This window comes from Cricetulus griseus (assembly GCF_003668045.3).
Source record: "Cricetulus griseus strain 17A/GY chromosome 1 unlocalized genomic scaffold, alternate assembly CriGri-PICRH-1.0 chr1_1, whole genome shotgun sequence".
NCBI lineage: Eukaryota > Metazoa > Chordata > Mammalia > Rodentia > Cricetidae > Cricetulus > Cricetulus griseus.
In genome coordinates, this window is record NW_023276807.1 from 224,404,977 (window position 1) to 224,423,759 (window position 18,783).

At 46.2% G+C, this 18,783-nt stretch overlaps 1 protein-coding gene across 1 annotated transcript; it reads right to left on the minus strand.

The window, feature by feature from the left end:
* Window positions 1-241: 241 nt before the first annotated feature.
* Window positions 242-14,377, minus strand: Chmp7 (charged multivesicular body protein 7). Its single transcript, XM_027390244.2, has 10 exons — window positions 14,000-14,377; window positions 12,017-12,188; window positions 4,500-4,685; window positions 4,168-4,301; window positions 3,412-3,460; window positions 3,059-3,178; window positions 2,695-2,793; window positions 2,423-2,483; window positions 1,830-2,009; window positions 242-1,615 (listed from the first exon to the last, which is right to left on the minus strand). Exons 1-10 carry the CDS (start codon window positions 14,296-14,298, stop codon window positions 1,566-1,568), a joined length of 1,350 nt encoding a protein of 449 aa, XP_027246045.1. The 5' UTR covers window positions 14,299-14,377; the 3' UTR covers window positions 242-1,565.
* Between the last annotated feature and the right edge of the window lie 4,406 nt (window positions 14,378-18,783).

Sequence of the window (18,783 nt, forward strand, 5' to 3'; positions counted from 1 at the left end):
TCTGGGAGACAGGAAGGCACAAGACATTGACAATGACATAAACTGCTGTGTGTGGTGCTACCCAGCTGTGACTCCAGCACTTAGGTGGAAGCCCAGAGGATCAAGAATTCAAGTCCAGTCTCAGCTACATGAGACCTATCTCAAAAAAAAAAAAAAAAAAAAAAAAAAAAAAAAAAAAAAAAAAAGAAAGAAAGAAAAGAAGAAAATTGACACAACCTAAAAAATAGTCGACAACAAAACCTGGTGTTTTTCTCTTTTAATTATTTACCAGATTAAAAAAGAAAAAAATAGTGATTGTTTTTCTTCACCCCCAATATTTCTGTTTGCCAAAGCTGAGTGGGAGAGACTCATTGAACGTGATTCGTGCTCCAGGCTGGAAGCAAAGTCCTCCCCTCTGCTCTGTGCCACCTCCAGCAGGAGGGGCAGTGCAAAGAGATCCAGGAGTCATCGTCCTGGACAACAGACTGGCAGTGTGGCTGTCATTCTTCCTCTCCACGCTGCCATCTGAGCATTCAGACCTCCCCTCTCCTGCCTGCCCTGCAGTTCATGGAAAGATGTGCCTGCAGGAGGCAGCGCAGGACAGGGCGGGCTGGGGGCAGCACACAGCAGATGCAGCAGGACAGGGCCACCTCCTCCTATTGCACATCCTGGCTCAGGCCTCTGCCCTGAGTGGTGGATACATGATGAGATGCTCTCCAGATCCGAACAGGGAGCCTGCCAGTATCAGGCTCAAGAAACAGGGAATATGGCACCATGTGGCTTGCTCCAGAAAACACACATAATTTATGATGGGGCCAAAGTAAAAACTTAGCTTCTTTTACACCTTGGGGCCTGTAGTTTACTTGGGTTTCTCCTGCTCAAATTCAAACCCTTTCCCCACCTCCATCAGTAGATTTGCTTCTGCCTAAGATGGAAGAGGTTGTGGCCCCCAATAACGTAAGCCACCCCAACAACTGCCATGACCCTGAACCATTCAGAGCACGAACACCCAGAGAATTTGACAAAGCATGCAGAGAAACATCTTGCAGACAATGTTTCTCCAGACGCTCAGCTGTTGGGTCTCTCTGAATAAGACTTGTTTGACTTTCATTCTTAATCCCAATAAAGCAGAGGAGAGGGGAGCAGTTTAACTGTCATTGCAGATAACAAAACTTCATCATTAAAATCTCAGGAGTGGAAGACAGGGCTGGCTTTGATGGGCAAAGCTGAAAAACCTTTCACCTTCACTGGCTGGAACGAAGCTGGTGGGTGAAGACAAACCTAACGGAGCCAAAGGCAAGAACTGCAGGCTATGAGAGACGACGGTCAAACACAGAACTGTATAAATTGTGGCACTATAAAGATGAGAAGGTAGGTCCGTGACATCAGCTGGGAGCACACCTCCATAGCATGGCTTCCAGGAGCTGTACCTGTCCTGTCATGAGTGGCAGCATCCAGATACATCCAAGTGGTTCTTTCCTCCTCATTCAACAACTTCTCAGTGTTTCTCATTAAATAACTATGTACACACACAAGGCTGTCCCTCTGTTACATGAGGGTCCTTCACTTGAGTTCCTGCAATGGCTTTAGAGAGTCGGCTCCAATTGCCTTTTTGGAGATTTACTTGAGACCAAACCTGCAAAAAAGAAATGACAATATTCAATGGGAAGTTTGTAACCAAAGCATCCCAAAGCTTAAGCAACTGGGTCTCCATGTGCATAACCTGGCCTCCCTTGCAGGGCTTTGGAGTGCAGACAAACTGAGTTCTTGGGGTGGAACCTATCCATTCTGTGCCTGACTCCCCTGTCCGCCAGAGTCATGCCCAACATCTGTGGGAAACAGCTCCGTACCTCCTTCTGATATGGACAGTTTCTCGAGTTCAGCTTCAAGTTCAGCATCCAGGATCCTAGGCTCAGGCACACTGTTGGTATAAAGCGTCTCTTGGGGGTTGTCGGGGAGGTCCAACGGTTCTTTGGTGGTATCCTGAAGGAGGATGTCCAACTCCTTCTCCAGTTCCTCACTGTCAAAATCTGGGAGAAAGTAGGCATGTCAACCCCAGGAAAGAAAAAGATGAACCGATATGCCCAGCACAGCTCAGTTTCACAGCCCAGAAGCCCCTCTGCAGGTGGCCAATCACATGAGTCATGAGGTAAAGATATTCTTCGTCTGTAGGCAGGGCTGGGTTGTCAGATGGTTACAGTCCACTGACCCCAGGGACCTGGCCCTGCTTTCCTTTGCCCTGAGAGGGGACTGCCAGTCAGATGCTTTGCCAGTATGGGCTCTGGAGAACAGAGGACCCTCAGGACAGTTGTCTGGGAGGTAACATTAACTCCCTCCAACCATCAATGCAGGTGAGCCCCAGAGAGGGCCAAGCTCATGATCAGACCTGCCCATGCCCAGAATGAGAGAGCTCTCAGAAAGGAGAGTGTCCTTGTCAACTCACCTAAACCATTGGTTACCCCGCCAGCCAGAGTCTGAGAAACTTCATCCTGCGTGTCACACAGCTACAAGAGACAAACACAAAGTTCTGAAGGGAATGATGGCTCTGGGCAGCTCAAAAGTTTTGGGGGAAATGTTTAGGGTTACAGAGATCTGACCATCAAGGAACAGTTCCTCTCAGGCATAAGGCCGAGTCAAGCTTGGAAAACTGGCCTGCAGCAAATCAACCATATTCTCTACAACTCCTTTCTCATGGCCCCTCCCAGGCCCCTGTACCTCTTGGATCTGGTCCACAAGGCTCTCCGCTTTCTCCACTGTGACATCCTTCATGGAAAGTTTCAAGGCTCCCACACCAGCTTGGTAGGCATTAAAAACCTAAGGAGAAGATCAAATTACCTGTGCAACACTTGCCAAAATACAGACAACCATACTCCATCTCCAAAGTTTGCTTCCAGCTTTCTTTGGCCACCCAAGGTCAATTCACCTTACACCCATAGAAGCTAAACTTCCCAACAGGGAAGGGAACCCAGCCACACCCTGGAAGAACCCAGGACTCATTGGAACAGCAAGCCACAAGGGAGGGAGATGCAGTGTGCAGTGTGGGAGCCTGGGACCACAAGGCACGGAGGGGCGTGGCTACCATCTGGTCTGTCTGGGAGGCATAGATGCGATCCAGGATGCCTTGAACAGTGTCCAGCTTGGCATGCAGTGCCTCAATGCGTTTCTCTGTCCTCTGTTTGGCCTTGAGAGACCTCAGTGCCTGTCGGGTATGAAAACAGATCATGGGACATGGTAGGGCACAGGGCAAAGGCAAGACAGCCCTGCTCAAACCACAAGAGCATCCCAGCCTTCTTCCTATAAATTAAGCTATGGTGCCTGAGACACCTGCAGATGCTACTCCCAGAACCCCAATCAGGCTGCTCTCTGAACTATTAGGCCCTGTCCCTGACGGTTTCAGATGCCACTCCTAGGCTGCAGGGAAAGAGAACCTACCAACTGCTTCTTTCCAGCTCGGCATGCCCGGCGGGCTTCCTCTTTGCACCTGTGGGAAGGAGGATAGATGAAGAAGGCCGTGCCGTGCTCCAAGAAAGAGCACCCACAGCCATTGTGATGGCCAGTTACCCACTGCCAGACTCTGGAAGCCAGTCTCAACAGAGGCTTGAGCCTCTATCTGCATGACGCAAGACAAGTTGATCCACATCTTTCCACTGCAAGACATAGGATTGATCCCTAACATTAAAGACCTTGGCCATGTCTCAGCCTTCCAACGCTCCTCTATTTCTGAGAGACGGAATCAAGAGCTCTTAAATCAATATGTTTGTCTTCCATTCAGGGAAGTGCCTGAGGATGCTATCTAGGATCTCTGTAGACACACCCCAAGGAAAGAGGAAGAGATCCTTAAAAAGGCCCTGTGAAGACACAGACCTACCGACCTTGCTATCTCCTGACCTGTGAACAACACCAGGGTTCAGAAGGACATAAAGAAGATGTTAACAGCTGTAATCACGGGAGGGACAAGTAGTCATTTTTTCCTTTATTTTCTGTTTTCCATATGGAGTACCTAGTACTTGTGTAATTAATAGGTAACTTTTTTTCAGTGCAGGGTGGCAAAACCATGGCCTCATACATGCTAGATAAGCACTCTACAAATGGAGATATATTCCAAGCCTTGGTTTTGTTTGTTTTTCCTTTTTGCAGAGACCCAACCATGCCAGGGCTCCAGGGCAGCTAGATAGGAAAACAGATTACCTCTCAGATTCTTGGGATAAAGACTCAACCTTCCGAGAGAGAAGCTGTTCACTCTGCATCAGCTGGTAGACCCCAACATCCACATCGTTGACAGGAGATACTTTGGCATGTGGCCCCCTGGCAAACTTCACAATCTGCGGGGGGGGGGGGGGATAAATTACTGCTGTTCCTACTACACATGCTGAGAAATTCACAACCAGGCCTGGGGTGGGCATATGAGTGCAGACTAAGTCCCTGTGAGTCCATGCACACACACACATGCATGAGCACACACACACACACACACACACACACACACACACACACACACACACACAGGCATGCTTCCACACCTTCTCTCCATTCTGTTCCAGGACGGTAACTCTCTTCTCTTTCTGCAGCTGCAGCAGCACCAGGTAGAAGGTCCTTTCGTCTGGGCAGGAGTTGGCACATAGAGTACTCAGCTCTGACAGGGCTACCACAGGGTGGGAGGAGATGGGCGAGTTCTGGTACAGGCGATACACCTCCTCAGCCTTTTCCTACAGGGAAGGCAAAGAAATTCAAAGTCCTGGTTACCACCTCAGGACACATGAGCCTTGACCCTGAGCTTCAGAGTCACGAGCCCACAAGGAAAGACCCAGGGAGTACCAACCTAGTACCTTGTGACAGCTTTTAAAAGTGGCCTAAGGAGATAGTTCAGTTGGTAAAGTGCCTGCCAGGCAAGTACAAAGACTTGAGTTTGGATGCCCAGCACCCAGGTAAAAGCCATGCATAGCAGCTCATATCTGTAACCCCAACACTGTGGCCTATCTTGGCAGGCACCCAGAGCTCATTGGCTACCCAGCTTCGCCAAACAGTGAGGTCCAAATTCAATGAAAGATTGTCTCAAAAAATAAGGTGTGGCCAGTGAGGGACTGAGCAGGCAAGGGAACTTGTCACCAAGTTGCCAACTGGGAATCATAAGGTGGAGGGAGAGAACTGAGTCCCACATATTGTCCTCTGACCCCTACAGGTACACCATGGTACACACACACACACACACACACACACACACACACACACACACACACACACAGGAAAAGGATTTATGTACTTCTTAAACTTTGGGAGAGTGGGTGACTATATGGAACAAGATGTACAAAGCGGCAGCTCCACGTTGGCATGTCCACCCAGACTGCGCATTGCTGCATCTGCCTGGCTTCTCACAGGAGGAATAAGGCAGAGGAATGGAGTGGAACTGGCCATGGTCTAGAGGCAAACCTTACTTTCAACTTAGCCCATGACCCTGCAACTGTCAGTCTCACAGATCCTCAGCTTCTTGCATACAGAGTAGATGATGCTAAATCCCAGATGTGAATGCTATCATGCCTGTATAAAGAGTCAAGAGGAAAAATGTGATAGACAGGAGGAATAGGCAGGCTGCTCCAGTGAGAAGACTAAGAAACAGAAGTGTGAAGGAGCACTGCCACTCTCCTTCAGACACGGGAATTCAGAGGGTTCTGAGAAGTAAAACAAAGGCCACAATGTCAATGTCATCACAATGTCACAATGTCAAAGAGTCAATCATTACTAAGTGAAAGAGTTAGAGAGAGGTGTCCAAGAAAAACAGATCCCAGATAAAAGTAGCAGCTCAGGGTGTCTGAACAAGGACTGATGGAGAAAGGGGACTTGCTCATATAGAAGAATACAGGAGAATCCTGTCCCAAACACCAAATGTTCCACTTTGGACAAGCTGGACAATCAGATGTGCAAGCCTGAAGTTCAAAGGAGACTGCAGAAGAGCAAGGAGAGCACTCAAGTCCCCAGCACACACAGTGTGAGTGACAGAACACAAGGAGAGTCAAAGGAAAGTGGCAAACTGAAGGAAGACCAACAGTGAAACAGTGAGGTGACCCACAAGAGAACCACAGGCCTGTTTTAGGGTACCAAGAAAAACCCACAGTTCACTGTGAACAAACCCAAGAGAAGGAACAAAGAAGCAAGTGGTCAACCACGACCAAAACAGCACACAAGAATCTAGCAAGACAGAGACTACAGTTCCTGTTAGACCTGACTGCCCCTCCAAGGACTTACCATTCACACCAACAATGCCTAAGAGCAGTGTGACAGCCACACATAAGACTCAGTACACAGCGTTAGTAAAAGGGGCGGAGAAAACTGACCGGCTGGTTGGCTGGCTAGCTAGAAGAAACAGGGCCTTCCCCTTACTACATGTACACAAATAGCCAAGAACTGAAATTTAAATGGAAAAAAAAAGCATAAAGTAATTAAAATAAAAAAGCTAGAAATATAGCACATTGGTAGAGCACTTGCTTAGCATACACAAGGCCCTAAGTTCAATCCCCAGTACCAAAGAGAGAGAATCAATATTTGGTGACCCTTGAGGTATAAGATAAATAACTAAGCAAGACCAGCAATTAGTACTCCAAAGGAAACGGAACACTCTCACTGTAGAAATATGAAAAGTACTGTGAAATACATTGTGAGGATTGGCGAGGTGGCTCATCAGGTAAAGGCATTTGCTGCCAAGTCTGCCCACAGGAGTTCAATCTCCAGGGCCATGTGGTGGAAGAAGTGACTCCTGCAAGTTGTTCTCTGACTTCCATGTGTCCTACAATGAACACATCCATACACATACACAAAGATTCAGGTACACACAAACAAATGAATGGTTTGTTTGTGTTAAGGACATCACAAACAAAAATTAAACAATAATCTAGGGAGCAATATTCCTACCTTTGGGGTTGGGAAGATGGCTCAGTGGGTAAGAGCATTCACTGCTCAAGCATGAGGACCTGAGTTTGAACCCCTAGCACTCACAGAGAAAGCAGGCATGGCAAACATCTGTAACCCCAGTGCTGTGCAGGGAGGAGACAGATGGATCACTGGGGCTTGCTGGATATCATCCTCGCTTCAGGATCAGTGAGAGACCCTGCCTCAAGAGAATACGGCAGAGAGTAACAGAGCAGAGAGAGTAACAGAGCAGAGAGTAACATCCTCCTCTGGCCTCCACGTGTGCACACCTGTGTGAGCATCCACAACACACACACACACACACACACACACACACACACACACACACACACACACACACAGAGTTTTACATCTTTGAAACCAAACATATAAGTATCTACTCAAAAACATAAAGAACTCCTACAAATTAATAAGACAGGCAATACAGTATAAAAACAGGCAAAACATAGAAATAGGTGATTTGCACAAGGGCCTATGCAATAAGGAGGTGGGGTATAACGACGTGGTAGAATGCTTGCCAAGCGTGCCCAAGGCTCAGGGTTTGATTTCCAATAACACAAAAATAAACTTTAAAAGTGCTAAACATAACATACAGGAAGTAGTTTAAAAGGCTGGCATCATCCACTGCTGACAAAAACATGGGAAGTTACCTTCCTAAGACACTTTTTTTTTAGTGATTTATTTATTTTTATTTTATGTGCATTGGTGTTTTGCCTGCATGTATGTCTGTGTGAGGGTGTAAAAATTCCCTGGAGCTGAAGTTACAGACAGCTGTGAGCTGCCATATGCTGGGAATTGAACTCAGGTCCTCAGAGCAGACAGTACTCTTAATTGCTGAGCCATCTCTCCAGCCCCCTTAAGACACTCTTGATCAAAATAAAATTAGTACAAACTCCTAAAAAGTAACAATGTTACAAGGGGCTCATACCTGTGATTCCAGTGCTTGAGTGGCTAAGGCAGGATTGCCACAAACTAAGACCAACTTAGACTACATTGTGAAAACCTGTCTCAACACCACAAAAAAAAAAAAAAAAGAAAGAAAAAGAAAAAAATCAGGTAATTATTTTGTATGTGTGTGTGATTATGTGTTCACATGTGTGTGCACATGTATGTTTATGTGGGGGGGGTGTGCATGTGGACCCAAAGGTAACATCAGGTATATTCCATGATTACTGTCTACCTCATATTTTCAAGACAGGTAAAGACTTCAGCTAGACTAGCTGGCCAGCAAGCCCCAGCAACCCTCTCTTCTCTGCTTTCCAGCACTGGAATTACACATGCTAGCCTCTGCACATGGCTTCTTTTTTTTTTTTTTTTTAATTTTATTTTATTTGCATTGGTCTTTTTCCTGAATGTAAGTCTGTGTGAGCATGCCACATCTTGGAGTGATAGCTGCCATGCTGGGAATTGAACCCAGAACCCCTGGAAGAGCAATCAGTGCTCTTAACTGCTGAGCCATCTCTCCAGCCTGCACATGGCTTCTTATGTGGGTGTTATGGGTCCAAACTCAGGTTCACACTTAGCCAACTGAGCTGTTTCCCCCAGCCCCTAAATGGGTAATTATTTTTGTCAAAAATGTAAAAGGAACTACACAGACATATATGTACAAGCCTAGCATAGAGGGAAAACAAGAGAAACTGTAATAACTTAAATTCTAACTTGTGGGACAACCAGTGCATAAACAGTGGCAGGTGTACAGATTACTGTGCAGCTGTCAAAAAGAATGAACTAGATTAATATTGTGTAGGACCCAGAAAGATACTCCCAACATATTAAAGTGGAAAGAAAAACAAGCTATGGAGCCATTTTATTTCTAGAAAATCAATGGAGTGGATGGATACACATGTATGTGCATCTTCATTCATCCAACAAATATTTATTGCCTACCAAATACTAGATCTATCTCAGGGTCCTCAAGTTCACGGACTCCCTTTAATAGGACAGTCAGACAATAACCTAGTAAACATGCAGGTTTTTTCAATTAGTTGTAAATGCTAACAAGAAAATACAATGTGTCTGGAGAGATGACTCAGCTAGTTAAAGTGGCTGAATGCAAACCTGATGACCTGAGTTTGATATTAGGAACCCAAGTAAAAAGCCAGATTTGAGGGCATGCACTGCTATATTAAGTAGGCACATGAACACACTTCCAGAACTATTCACAGAGCACACACAGTTCCAGTAGAACTTCCTGGAAACTAATGGGCCAGCCAGTCTGAAGTCCACAGTAGGGCAGAAACAAAAGAATCCTGCTTTAAAACACTGCTTCAAAACAAGGTGCAAAGAGAGAATAACTCTCAAAAGATGTCCTCTGACCTCCGCACACACACCCTGACAGATACATATCTACACACATACACATATACACACATCAATACTAAAGAAAGCTTTCCACATCAAACACTATTAAAAAGAAAATTGAAAATAAGAGCATCAGGGTTAATAAGAAAAACGTGTTTGTCCCTTTGACTTCTAATGGCCAGTCACACTGTGTGTATAGTTAGCACGTGTACACATATACCAGAAATGCTTCAACTTGCCATAGTTCTTCCCCAGATAAGACCAGCATCTGGGGTACCTGCTCTTCACCTCACTTGGGTGTGTGCCAGAGATATGCAATTTGGTACAGTTGCCTGAGCTTTAATGTTCAAGATATATGAACTTATGCTGAAGTCATTACAATGTGGCCAAAGTGAAAAACGGTGATAACTGAATAGTTAGAAGTCCCAAAGTAACAAAGGGTAATGTAACTGTTACAAAACCAATTGATTGAAAGGTGAAAGTATTAGACCTAACTTATCTCAGATGCCTGTCCCCTCCGTGTGTGTGTGTGTGTGTGTGTGTGTGTGTGTGTGTGTGTGTGTGTGTGTGTGTGTGTGTGTGTGTGTGAAACCGTGACCAGGCCAGCACCACCAATACTACTGACTGACAAGGCATGCTCTCCTGCCAAAGTATGCCCGGAGATCCAGCAAAGGTGCTAATCCATGAAAACCAGGGGAGGTGTGATGCTGGCTGTTGATACTGTAATTGCACATCTTAAGAAGTCTAAATCTGTGGCAACCCTGAAGAAACTGCTCAGGTTGCCAGTTTCTGAAAATGGAGACAAACGGGCAGCAGCATTTTTGATGCAATAAAGAAAGGTTGGAAGGAAGGCATCATCACAGTACAGAGTGGAGGAAACTGAACAAGACATCCACCAGCACAGGGTGGAAAAAAACTAGCCTGCTGACTGTAAGGCCTGCTGATGAAGACTCAAAATATTGCATAGAAACTACATTACTCAAAATCCCTGCAACGACCTTATCAAGAATGCAAATAGTGAACTCTGTAAAGTCCCTCAGAACTTTGGGTCTATGGTGCTATGCTTTTGGCTACAGTGCTATGTCTGGAGATTCTGAGAACATGACAGAAAAAGGAATCACGAATTCAACGAAGGTACAGAAAGCCACTTTACTGTGTGGTACTGGGGAGCCTCTGTTAACAATAGCAGAAGTCCTTAACAAAAGAGGAGGACCCTGGAGCTGATGTAACAGACGACACAGAAAGTAGAACAGGAAGGTGGCACATTCTAAGCCCTAGAATCCTAATTTAATGGATTGTGACAGGAAGTTCAAGGCAGGGTTCCTCAGCAATGGCTTCAGAGAAGTCAGCTGAAGACAATGACTGAAGAAAAGACTGGTGGATATGAAAGGGAATCACAACCACCAGATGAAGTCAAGAAGAGCCTTTTTGTGGAGAGGAAGAATAACTGCACAAGCTGTTACAATTCCATGACAACCTTTGTATAACAAAAGTTTGTTTAACATTTTAGGTAGAGTGTTTGCCTGGCTCTAGGTTCAGTTCCCAGTATTGGAGGGTAAAAAAAAAAAAAATCATTTGGGCCAGTGAGATGGCTCAGCATGTTAAGGCTGTTGAGCCAAGCCCGATGATCTGGGTTCAATCTGTGGAATCCACACGGTGAAAGGAGAGAAAGGAGAGAACTACTCCTGCAAGGTGTTCTCTGACCACCACTTGCATTAACAGGGTAAGCCTCCCATCCTTGCCAATAAATAAATACAATAAACATTTAGAGTAACAAAAGAGATCTGGATATACAGATATGCATGCTGAGAAATGGGAGAAACATACACAAAAGTAGGAATGGGTCAACAGAAAGGAAACTATTTCTTTGTACCTTTTTCTTTTTAATAGCAAAATCACGGGTAATTTTTGTTTTGTTTCTCATTTCTTGTCTAGTCTTGGGAAAAATCAGTGTTCCTTACATGTTCCTCCCTATAAACACCTTTTTCTTCTTTACCCAACTCATGACTTTTGAGAAAACAGGACTCACCACACATGATTTCAATGGAATGTGAAGTTTCTGCTTAGTAACAGGAGGTGGCACAGAATCACTACTGTGCCCTGTCGAGCTCTAAGCTGGCTTCTCTACCACATGGGATTAGCCTGACCATACTGCTTTAGAAAATGACTGCTGTTTCCAAGAAGGCTGTGTAACTCCACCCAACTCCTAGTGTGGAACAGGAGAGAAGCATGGCTGCTCAGGGCTCTGATAGCGCATCTGTCCTGCAGTCAGAACATGGAGGGGGCTAGGAGCAAAAGGTATCACATGAGAAGCAGAGTAGGAAGGGATGGTGCCTGCTGGCCAAATCCAGGCAGAAGAGCAGGGACAGTGAGAAGCAAGTCACTGGTGAGCTGGAGGGAGAAGAGGGATGGGAGGGTAATGAGGACTGAGCTAGAGCTCAGCAGCAGAACGCTTGCCCAATGCACACAAAGGCCAAGGTTCAATCCCAAGTACAATAATAAATACATCATTGGAGAATTTCTTGAAGTAAACTAGAGAAGGCAGAGCACACCCTAAACTATAGCTTATCATTAATCCCTCCAACTGTCAGGAAGTAACCAACTGTCTGTAACTGACAATTCCTAGACAAGCTCACTCTTGAAATGTAAAAATAACCCAAATGGTATATAACCATTCAAACTTCATTGCAAAAGACATCATGTAGACTCGGCCATTAGTCCTGTTACTTGGCAAAGAGACAGAATTTTCCTAAGACGGTTTGTGGTGACCCTGTCACACCTGATGCCACCCAGGCCCCCTTTTCAGCATAACCACCTTAAGCAGCTCCACAGCCACGAGCACCTCCTCAGCTGGAACTTTGTTGTCCCCCAGCATGTTAGAAAGAGTCCACTTGAGGGGCTTCAGCAGGAAGACTCCAACCCCCCAGGAGATCCAGCTGCTGTCCACACTGGCCATGAAGTCTGATTCTCGCTGCAGCTCGCCTCGACTGCAGAGAGAGGGAAAGAGAGAGAGAGAGAGACAAAGGCATGTAGGGATGTGTAATGCAATGGCCTGTCCTAATCCACACCTGCCCCTTGACCCCCAGAGGCATTTTATCATCATCATCATCATCATTTATTTGGTACCGGCTACTTGGAGCAGTGTCACCTGCACTCCCGTGTTCAGTCTCCTAACCCTGCTGCACAATAGATGGTATCACCAGTATTTAACTAAGGAGAAGACTGAGTTCTAAGATGGTAAAGAAGGCCAGACGACATCCAATTTGTTTGACTCGGAAAATGCAGTGTTCCATGAAGACAAAAGAGGCACAAAAGGCTTCACTGGGCCCATTCTGAGGTTTCCTTCTATCTATTGGCCTAGGAACAATCAAATGAAAGCCCTGTGCAATAATAAGCAGGACCTACAGAAGAAAGCAAAGCTACATAGAGCAGGGTCTTAGGATATATCTAAGCTAGGCTGGAAGTGAGATCTATTTCCTGGTAGTGGTAACAACAGCGGCGAAGTCTACTAAGTGCTTGCCATGGGTAATCACTGTGTTAAGGGCTATATAAAGATTCCCCAATTTTTCACAACCAACCTACATAATGTCACTGTAAACTGATAATTGGTCAAAGGCTTACAGATGGCATGTCACCTATGCAGGGTCAGTTAGAAAATGGTAAAGTCAGGATCTGGGAACTGTGCAGCCCTCAAGAAAAGCTGCTGATATGTGGATAGCAAACCTGGACAAGTACCAGGGAGCTTCAAGTATCAGCAGACAGGACAGGAGGTTTCAAGGTGTTAAAGTTCTCTGGATTTGGACACAGGCCATGACTGTCCTGCATCAAGAGGCTCATTTTGGTTTAGTCCCTCACCGACTTAACTTGTCCACTCCAGGCACTGGGTAAACCTTTTCCCACAACACACTTTCTCAGAGGAGACTTGCAGAAAGGTTTCTTAGGTCAAGGTCAGGCAATGAAAGGTACTGGATACAGAAGTAAAGAAGGGTGACCATTTAATGAGAAAGCATTACACTAAACACAATGGCCTGGACTTTCTCTGTATTCGTTTAAAGAGGCACGATGCTAGGCTGGGCTGGGCATGATACGTGCAGTATGAAACAAATGACTTAGAATCCGAAGACCAGGGATCCAGTCCTGGGGTGACTCTAGCTGTGTTATCTGGGAATAGGTTACTTGATCTCTCGGAGGCTCTGTTTACTTTTAATGAGGATAATTGTATTATCTTGCCCTGGATTATTGAAAAGGTCAGAGACTGGAGTTACCCAGTTAAACTCTGTCCTCCACGACCTGAACACTGTACCTGTCACACACACATCACCTAAAGCCCTTTCAGGTTACCCAGTTAAACTCTCCTGTCTTCTGTTCCTAACAGTTCAGTCCTGGACATGCTAGTTGTATGACATGTACCAGAGTTCTCGTGTCAAGATGTCTGTAACGACACGAGAACTCTCTCCTTAGGTCTGTTCTTTCTTAGTTCAAAGTACCCATCTCGGAGATCTGCTATAGAGGTAATTCAAATCTGGAGGTCCTGTTGAAATAACTGCATAACGGGATGCCAGTCCAAGTGTGCCGCTGACACCTCTGCCAGGATGGTTCTCGTCTGGACCACTCATGACTATCCCGGTCACTCCAACCAGCCCGACCCCTTTCTCTCTCTGTCCAGACATCCGTGGAGCCACGTCCTCGTCCTCCTCCTCCACCCACCGAACAAACCCTGAACGCTGAGTCTGGGCTGTCAAAGGGCAGGTCTGAAGTCAGCCCCGGGGAGCCGCCCCCCGCTCGGCCCGGTCCTCACCGCAGCAGGTCCTGCAGCACCGTGGCCAGCCCCAGCGGGACACTGCCCTTGCGCTGGAAGGCCTCCTGCAAGTCCCGCAGACGCAGGCGCACCACCCCTTGGCGGCGGCTGTGGCTCAGCACCAACGGCGCCCAGAAGCCCATCTTGCTGTCCCAGTCGGTGCTGTTCACCTCGCGACTCCTCTTGAAGGCAGAGAACAGGAAAGACATGCGCTCCTCATCCTCCTCCCACTCGGGCGGCAGGAGGCCCGCCGGGTCTCCCCCGGTCGGGGCCTGGGCCTCCCGCCCCGGGGACCACATCGGAACCCCAGCCCCGCCAAGGAACCGAACACAAGCCTGGCCCGGGTCCCCTTCCGCCCCGGATCCCTCCCGGCTTCCGTCGCTCCTTCACGCCCTCCTCCTCAGCCATCACGTCACAGCCGCCGCCAGCGTGATAAAAGTCCCGCAAGTCCTCAGGGCGCAGGCGTGACGCCGCATCCCTTTGGCCAGGAGTCGGAGATGAGGGCGTTCTCGCCAACGAGACGCAGAGCGCAGGCTCAGAACCTTCCTTCCCTGGCCTTTGTGCGACGGGAAGGGTTTTGCGCGTGCGCCGCAACCATAGAGTTCGGGGAAGCGCTCTAGAGGGGCAAACAATTGCGTTAGCCCAGCTGATTTGGGCTAACGGTAGCGGGGCAGGGGCTACGGGACATTTAGATGCATTTTAACCTCGGATCTGGTTTACCGCTCCTAGTTCAGGAGCTTTTACATTAAACAAACGTCCAAGATGCCCTCCTTTCTCTAGAAACAGAAATGATCCCAAAAGCTCCATGACAGTGCACACATTTTTAGGGCTACATATGCTTCTTATCACGTTCCTCTCGCCCTTGTGCGCTGGAGTGTCCGTTTTCTTCTGAAAATCCGTATCCAGCCAGGTCCTTTAAGAAGCCAGCATCATTCCAACTCGCCCCTGAAGCCCCGGGCTGTCCGGGCTTCCAGTATCGCTTCTATCTCCCTACTCCTCTGCTTCCCACAAGGAGACAGCGATGCCGAGTGTCTTGCAATGATAGCGGTGCTGCAGAAAATACTTTGCATATCGAAAGGTTCTTAAACCTTGCTCTTTTACTACTTTGCAGCTTTGAAGAGTCTCACAAAATCTCTTCAGTTTTGAGAATAAACTGTTGTAACAGTGGTAGTGTTGTGTGGCCGGGCAGTTTTTACCCAAAAGGAGACCAGGACGAGCTCTTTATGAACTTGAAGTTTTTGTTGAGTTACACGGATCCGGCCGGAGGCAAGCAATCTTGTGACTAGGAGTCTAGAGAGGCGGCCCCGATTCCCTAAAGACGGGTTTATAAAGGGAAAAGCACAGGTTCAGTACTTCCGTTGACGCGGTGGCTGTTGGCAAGCTTGGCAGGATATGAACTTTTAACAAAAATGGGGCACAGTTGTACTGCCATGGCTTCTCGGTTTGATCGGGGAGCAGAAAGACTTGGTGTTACGGAATAGAACAATGCAGGTTCGTAATGGTCCCATAATTAGCGTGTGTGCCTGAGCGTCAGGCTGACCTTAACTTTAGCTCGAGGTACCACCAGGAATTAATGAACATGTTCTTTTCATTAGCGGTGGGTTTTCCTAGCCTGGGGAACCTCCTGCACGCTGAAAACCACTCTGCCACTGAAATATACTGATTTTTTTAAATGTAGTTTTATTTATTTATTTTTTTATGTTTTTCTTGCTCGTTTGCAAGTGCACCGCGTACATGCAAGGCCAGCAGAGGGAGTCGGTTCCCCTGGAATTGCAGTTACAGTTGGGAGCCCCCTGTGGGTGACTTAACGTATGTCCTCTAAACTACAGATCCAGCCTGGAAATATGCCTATTTTAAAAGAACCGCCAAGCAAGCAAGCAAGCAAGCAATCTAAAAGGTGAAAGGAACAGTTTGTGTAAAAATTAAAAAGTAATCGAAAGTTAGTTTTGGCTTAGGAAAAAGTAATTTCCATTAAACAGTCGCCTTTATAAAGTAGTAGGTATTTCCTAAAGGGTTGTTTGGAGGAAATGTGAGGCATTACAGGGTTTACAGTAGTTGAAACAGTGTAAGGGTGAATTTTCATAAGCATTGAGTTTTATCAAGCATTTTGAATGAGGAGAGGAGTGTTTAGCTGTGTATGTGTCGATTGATGTCTATTTATTGTGGCATTTCCCTGTGTTCAAAATATCTCATTGAATGCTCTTTCCCAAATACTTTCCATACTGCATTTAATGCTCACAGTCAGCTTGTGAGGTAAGTTTTTCCTGATTTTAAAGAGGAAGCTGAGCCAGGTGTGGGGTGCATAAAGAATTCCAGGACCCCCAGGGGGAGGGAGGAGAGATGGGGGGAGAGGGAAGGAGAAAGAAAGGGGGAGAGAAAGGAATGAGAAGAGGGAGAGGGAGGAGAGAGAGAAGAGAGCCGGCGAGAGAGAAAGGAGGGAGAGAGGACAGAGAGAGGAGGAGGAGAAAGGAGAAAACCAAATGAGAGAGAGAGGATGGAGAAAGAGAAGAGAGAGTGTTAGTATTCGGGCATCTGTACTGGCCTATCCTTGGGGTTCTGACTGGATGTGTCCTCACCTGCAGCCACTAAGAGCACCGCCTGTGTACATGCACTACATTCCCTTTTAAAGGGGCCCTGCCCACCTGCCGTCTCTCTCTCTCTCTCTCTCTCTCTCTCTCTCTCCTTCTGCCTCTCTTCTTTTCTGCTGCTCCTGTCCCCAGAGGCTGGTCTCCTTTCTCCCCTCCCCCTTTTCCCATTCGCTTTCTGCCAATAAACCCCACACACACACCCAAGCTCTGTTGTTTGGTGTCTTTCTCTTGTACACCGCTTTTTAAATTACAACAGAGGAGGAAAGATGGGAAAGACAGAGGAGGGAGGAGAGAGAGAAGAGGGGAAGATAGGGGGTGAGAGAGGGGAAGAGAGGAAGGGGAGAGAGAAGAGAGAGAGAGAGAGAGAGAGAGAGAGAGAGAGAGAGAGAGAGAAGAGTGAGGAGAGAATGAGAGGGAAGAGAGTAGTAAGAAAGGGGAGGGGGGGAGGGAAGAGAGGAGGGTGAGAGGAGAGAGGAAGAGAGGAAAGAGGAGACAGAGGAGAGAGGGATATAACTACTGAATCTAGTAGAGAAAAGATTTGTATAGAAGGTTAGCAATTGTTATTCACTAGGAAACAGATCTACACCATGCCATCTGTCACATCCAGTAAATCAGCTAAGTCCTCAAAGAAACTAGGTTTTCTAAACCTGGCTAAGGGTCTGATTAAACCAAAACATTTGCAGGAGAACAAATTGCTATATCTGGGGCTGCTTGCTTCTGAAAATCCCACTACATTCCACCCTCCCAGGCAGAGTGGTCAGCTTTCACCTCATGCAGGTTGAATGGGCCACTGAATGCAGAATCAGTAGATCCAAGGACCATGGATACGAATCTCAGAGACTAGCCTTAAGTACATCCTCTCTGAACTGGTTTCTCCTGGATGGCTTGTCTCCTGCATTTTGGTTTTGTTCCTCTTAGTAAGTTGCAGTGTGACCCCAGAAGGCTTTTCCTATGACGTATGTTCTGCCTCTGCTTCTCATGAATCTACCACAGGTACGAAAGTGTCTGTAGGAAACATCTATTCTGAGACTGGAGAACCCAATTTCACTTTCATGTACCCTATTTTGGGAGTGATATGTATTTGTTCATGTCACAGACACCTAAAAGTCTTCCTGTCCAAGCCATGGCTTCCTGGGGATTTTCACTCCACTCTATTGATGCTCCGGGTCATCGCTCCCACTCACTGGGAGGTCTCATGTTCATAGAAATATGCAAGCCCTGAGGTCTTGTCCACTTATTCTAATACTAATACCTAGCTCTGAGATTCACAGCCTTTAGGATCAGCCAAATGAAAAAGCAAAAAATAAAATACTCATTATCTACGGGATTTATAGAGAAAGAAACCAGACTTGTTAACATCCTGTTCGGGTGTGAGAATATAATGGTATTGTGGGAGCTTTTCTACCCTTGATCTGCCATCTCCTGTGTTTTTTGCTCTATGTTTATCTCCCCATAACCCTGTATACCTCTCCACCGTGTATTAGATGTCACACTGGTTTCTAAATCTCTGTTCATGTGTGTCTCTCTGACTAGCTTTGCATGGATGAGTTTAATTAAATGATTAGTTTAAAAATTTATCAAAGCCTATAATTTATAGCATTAAGACTATTTAGGTATAATATGTTGACACAACACTTGTATCCTTTATTTATATGAATGGATAATTTGTTCCTCAGTCATTTTGAGCTAAATGACTCTAGATTTAATTGTCTTTATCTTGAACAGTTAGAAAAATCTTATATGGAAGAAATGTCTTGCTTCTTTTATTCAGAATGACACAGCAGTCATTTGGGAAGCTGACTGTCCAGCTTATTCATTTAAAATCTCAGAATCAGGCTGGAGAGGTAAGCTGGTGTAAAAGCATTTGCCACACAAGCATGAGGAACTGAGTTCAAATTCCCACATAAAGCCAGACGGCCAACTCAAACAAGGTAGAAGGTAAAGTCAACACCAGAGGTTGTCCTCTGGCCTCCATATGACATTGTGGCATGCTTGTGCCCATATAGACAACCATGCCTATGCACACATACACACACAATTTAAAATAATTTATCATTGATAATTATAATAATAAAAGATCAGTATCTTCCCTTCCCCTCCTCTCTTTCAAATCATTCTTTAGTGTAAGGGACTTAGAAACCATCAGTTCATCTTAATAAGTTAAAAACCAAACAAAGAGGGCAAAGTAGTTGGGTC